The sequence below is a fragment of the Anneissia japonica genome, unplaced genomic scaffold (assembly GCF_011630105.1).
Source record: "Anneissia japonica isolate Jap-2015-1 unplaced genomic scaffold, ASM1163010v1 scaffold287835_len3118868_cov185, whole genome shotgun sequence".
Taxonomy (NCBI): Eukaryota; Metazoa; Echinodermata; class Crinoidea; order Comatulida; family Comatulidae; genus Anneissia; species Anneissia japonica.
This window is the reverse complement of record NW_022737223.1, coordinates 2,591,015-2,596,755: the sequence shown is the minus strand read 5'-3', so window position 1 is coordinate 2,596,755 and position 5,741 is coordinate 2,591,015. Positions and strand designations below refer to the sequence as shown.

Here is a 5,741-nt window from a genome sequence, read left to right as displayed (position 1 = left end):
TTGTCGGTTGGTTGTTGTTAATTCCAAACTTCCAATACATCTATCTATTTATATAGGCCTAATACAGGATATGGAAATAATGTTAAATATTTAAATCAATATCCAACCGGATATTACATAGTGTGCAACTTCCAAAATGTAGAATATAAGACAAATTATGACAATAGAATTTCTAATATAATTTTCATTTAATAAAAATAAACTGTTATTCTCAAAGCATCATCAAAATTAAAATACAAACTGATACGTTTATACAGAGCAATTTTTCTTGTTAAATCATTATGGCAGTATGCCCATTAAACTACAATAAGAGCGTCCTCGTAGCGGCCGGCACTGGATAAAGCTTATCCTATCACCCTGACAATGTTGCTGTTGGTTCGCATCAATTTATTTAGTTCTAGAAGCAGTATCCTTCTAATGACAACCTTAAGTCAATGTCTACCAAATGTCTTTGAAAAGACGGCTATTTGTACCAGTACCAGTACGCAACCAGATTAATCATCACACTATTATAGCTTGTGTGTGCATGGACACGCTAAGAACTTAATATTACTATAATTTCAACATTTGAACGATATAAATGAATTTATTATTACCAACACTCACAGTGAAATATTTAGTATCTAGCATTCAAAGTTGCCTAATTCAGATATGTGCCTTTCTGATCCTTCGATCTTGTTGCCATAGCTTCTATCCACACAGTAGCACACAGACCCGTGGCATTGGATAGACTTGTAGTCCCCGGATTCGTCGCACTGTGGGACGAACTGTCCCAGACGCTGCGGGCCCATCGTTACCTCATACCGTTCTCTTGCACATTCTGACGAGATAAAAAAGAAAACCCACATTGGTTAAAATCCTGTAATAGCAGTATTGAAGCAACATGTGTGCAGATGATTTCCGTTGGCCTAATGACTCTATAATATTTCAAATATGTTTTGAATCACGTACCACACTTGACATCATCGGCCTCCCATCGATAAGTGGCACCTCCGATTTGCTTGCCGTCGGCACTTACACAGTAACATCTAAGAAAAAGTATTGGCAATTATTATGATATTCGCTAAATAGATGCCGGACAAATAAAATGACAATAACAATTAGAATATTAAAAATCGTTATTTATTTTTCTAAATAGATGCCAAGCCTATTATTGTTATTTACTTTTAATATTCATAGGGAGTTTTCGCAAGCTTACAAAAACGATAACAAACACGGTTACGTCATCAATTTCTTAGACAACACTTCTTCTACAATAGCGTATCTGTCATAAAGTAGACGACAGGGGAGGATTTAGTGAGGGTGGGAGCTGAGCCGGCCGGCCCCGGCGCCCCCCCCCCCCCTTTTTTTTGAAAAGTAAAAAAAAGAAAGAAAGAAAAAAAAAAATCGATCGCCCAAAACACTTCGGATGTTATTTTCGGGCGTCTAGAAAACACGAGTTTCGCAGAGCATGAGCTCAGACCCCCTAGGGTAGTATTGTCTCGATCAGCCCCATTTCCGCCCCCTCGCCCCCCCCCCCCTTTTTTTTTTGGAAATCTCTGGATCCGCCCCTGGACGATTCGTGCCTTTTGCAGCTTGTACAGCATAACTGTTGTCAGAAATGTTTTCGACACGAATGACGATAACGATAATGACGTATTCGTATTCGTTATAGTTTGCTTAAGGTTGCGAAATATCCCTAATAGTAATACTACTACATCATGATGATGATGATGATGATGATGGTGATGATGATGATGATGATGATGATGATGACGATGACGATGATGATGATGGCGATGATGATAATGATGGTTGTGACTATGATGATGATAACGATGATGACGACGACGACGATGATGATGGTGATGATGAGAATGAGGACAACTTACACGGATTCTGAACATTGTTTTGGTTTGTACGATCCATCGTCTTCGCACTCAGGTAAATCCATGCCTAGCATTGGGTCGGTGATTTGCTTCTTGCTATCATACTCCTCTTTGCAAGCTGGTAAGTAAAGAGTAAGTCAACAAAAATTACCCTATATGATCAAGTCTTCATCGAGTTTAAATATATTCAAAAAAGAGTGAAATTATATTTAGCAACAAAATCTGAAATGACAAACAATCAGTACACATTTTAAACATATAAATATGCTTTATACATGAACATACTTTTCTGTGAAATTTTATACCTACCGCTTTTTACCTGCTTTTTTACTTGCACTACTTTGACGTACTTTTAAGGTTTAACTAGAGTTTTTATTGCTTTTATTAGTTTTACTTAATGATTATTAATTTTAAAGGCTTCTAACAAATTTTAACGTTTGTTTTTTACCTGTTTTTACATTCACTTTTACATACTTTTAAGGTTTAATGGGTTTTCTTTCATTAGTTTTACTTTCATTAGTAATTTTAAAGTTTTTAACAAATTTTAATGTTTGTTTAGTTTTTAACTAACTTTTATGTAATATTTTTTATTTAAGGGACCCCAACGGAAATAAACCGATTCGGTTTTTTGGGGTTATCCTGAGCTAGCTGTAAATGTTTTATTAAATTTTGTTTTGTCATATGGAATGTGTTGAATTATGCTGAAATAAATTTGAATTGAATTGAAAAACATAATTTCGTTATTATTGTTATTATTGATACATTATTTTTAGTATTAGTCCTATTATGATTTTATGATATGATTTTTTTTTGTATTTGAATGTTATTTATCTTATGTAATACATATTGTAAATTAAACCCCCAATTCAACCACTGGCTACTTGATTTGATATCGTTGTCTTGTATATTTTGTTTTTGTGAATAAAAGATACCGAAATATACATGATTATCGTTATTATTATTGTATTGTTATATTATAATTTTGTTATCATTATTAGTGTCATTACAATTATCCTCATCATCATCATCATCATCATCTTCATCATTATCATCATCTTCATCATCATCAGTATCATGACCGTTACTATTATACGTATCATTATTGTTAATTATATTATTCTTAATAACTGTGTATACCTGCACGTACAATGGAGAGTTATATGCATATTATTATAAAGGCTTGTCATAATACCTCCGCCAAACTTGGTACAGAGTGATGTCTCCTTATCACAATACAATCCTTCACCACATTCGCTTTGGATTGGAGCTCCTAGCAGAGGAAGAGAGGGACACAAATCACCTTCCTCTGGCGAGAAAAAATAAAGACATACGGTCATTACGAAGAAGCAATTGAAAGTAGTCATTGTGTATGATTCGTAATTATTATAGTATTCAGGGATCATGAATATAGCAATATTTAAAATTAAACCTATGTTTTAAGTGGGTTTGCAAATATGGATGGTATTTTTGTGGTCTGTGCCACAAAACAAAACCGTGAGCTATACCTTGCAATTTTGCTAAAATTCGGTCATTGCTGACATAGTTTAATACAAAACAACCGCAAAATGACAGGCTAAAAAATCGTTCAATTTCGACATAATCTATGATCTATATTACATGTCTAAAGAATGAATAAATTCCTACCTAACTGTTTCACGCAAGAATCACAGCAGCCGCAGTATCCACCCTTCGGTGCAATTCGTCCATCACAATGTTCGATCAATTTGCACATATAAGTGTCGCATACGATTGGTGGGCATAAAGAAAAGCATGTCACAAAGACAGGAGCGCATACGAATATCGACAGAAGAAAATTCATTTCCACTTGTAGATCTCGGTGCTACTTTTGATGAGATGTGGCCGTAGGCTAAACCTCAGAAAAAACGCAGCTAGCTCTTCTCTTGCTACTGTTTATATATCTGACGACTCCAGCCCGGAAGCGATGGGAAACAAACGTATTTACACATGTGTGTGGTGAATGATAATTGCGTTAAACTGCGCATAAGAATCATTTTCACACGCAACAAATAAGTTTCATTATATCGCCATTGTGTGACTAAGGAAAATATATTGTAAATTGCCCTAATCATAATTGGCTTATAGGGACGGTAAGTTGCAAAGTCTAAATGTTATCAGGTGCAACCTAAATATTGAAGACACGACACGAGCAATTTTGAAAATCTGCGAAAATAATTTGTCGGGCACAACACATAAACTTTGCTCGTGGAGATATGAAATAGTATAAACTTACATTTTACAGTACACCAAATATCCCAGGTCAAATCAAGTGTTGCATCCGGGTTGAAAAATCTACCAAGGAAGCAACAGTTCCAACCCGGATTTTACAACACCGGCAACTACCTTTTAAGCCTCGGGAGTCTTATGCCTAGGCAGCAATGGAAGGAAACTTCTAGCCTCTGAAAAACGGGATATGATCTATTGATAATAGAATTTCGAGACATCATCCCCAGAAGCCCAGCCTTAGATCACAAACAGTCTAAAAATTAAAATATTTGACAGTTTCGTTCCCATCCCCCTAATAATGTACCGTAATATATATATAGACCTAGCTTATATTGTAATTAATAAACTGCGTATCTTAATTTGTTATGTCTTCCATGCTACTCCACGTTTGCTTACCAATCAGGTCACCATTATGGTAAATTATCACCAATCTCCGTATCAACAGAGATAAAGCGAATTTGGTTGTAAGGAAAGTTGCTGCATTTGGTGATAATTTTTTAGCTGTCAGCAAAAAGATGATAGATAAGAAAATTGATTCTACTTTAATTGCAATTAAGTATATCGTCGAAATGATAACGAGCGCCTGTATAAATATGTATAATGTATAGCAGCTGCAGTGTAATTGAATAATTAAGTAACTGGTTATTGATTGGTACATCCATATTGATTGGTTGTTTAAATGATAGATTAGTTGATCAATCAATATATTAGTTATTGATTGATTGATTTGATTGTTTATTAATTTGATTGATTGATTGATTGATTAATTAATCAATATATTGGTTCTTGTTTGATTGATTTATTGATTGACTGGTAATCTGATTGATTGAGTAATCAATTAATGTAGTAGTTACTGATTGATAGATTTGTTGATTGATTAGTAATTTGATTGATTCATTTTGATAAATCAATATATTGGTTGGTGGATTAATTTGTTGATTGAATGGTTTTATATTTGATTTATTAGTGATTAAGTTGATTAATTAGTTATTTGATTGATTGGTTGATTGACTGATTGATTGATTGATTGATTGGTTGATTGGTTGATTGATTGATTGATTGATTGATTGATTGATTGATTGATTGTCTCCCTCTAAATAAACACCACTTCTGGGACCGGGGTTTTAGCAGCTTTGGTGTTTAATAAAATCCTTATAATAACAATAATTAAAGATCGGCACAAAGGGATCCCTGTTTGAAAAAATCTACGCCCATGAGATCTCTGTTTAACTGAGCTAATATATTTTGCCGTGCATGGTGAAACCATTGGTACTGGACTTCCTGGAGACAATTGATAATACAGTAGTAAAATCTTGTAAAAAAAACTTGCTTGCTCGCGTGATTGTCTTTACGCCGATTTCCAAGGACTCCATCCCGGGACTCTGCATGAGACTTGGAACCTTTGGGCACAAAATGTGGCATTTAGATTTCTCTGTTTATAGGGATGTTAAGAAATAGTATACATTGAATGTTCTAAAATGTATGTACAGTTAATGTATAGTGTTATTTATTTTTTATTAAAACTTTTCATTTTAGCCAGACATCAAGTCCTCGTTTTACCCAACTTTAGCCTACATACTTACATACATTATCGTTATTCAATAACTGTATACACATACATGTTATGAT

At 34.2% G+C, this 5,741-nt stretch overlaps 1 protein-coding gene across 1 annotated transcript; it reads right to left on the bottom strand.

Moving 5' to 3' along the window:
• Positions 1-8: 8 nt before the first annotated feature.
• LOC117117240 (equistatin-like) lies at positions 9-3,789 on the bottom strand. Its single transcript, XM_033261489.1, has 5 exons — positions 3,513-3,789; positions 3,061-3,174; positions 1,872-1,986; positions 952-1,028; positions 9-820 (listed from the first exon to the last, which is right to left on the bottom strand). The coding sequence occupies exons 1-5, from the start codon at positions 3,685-3,687 to the stop codon at positions 624-626; spliced, it is 678 nt and encodes a 225-aa protein (XP_033117380.1). The 5' UTR covers positions 3,688-3,789; the 3' UTR covers positions 9-623.
• Between the last annotated feature and the right edge of the window lie 1,952 nt (positions 3,790-5,741).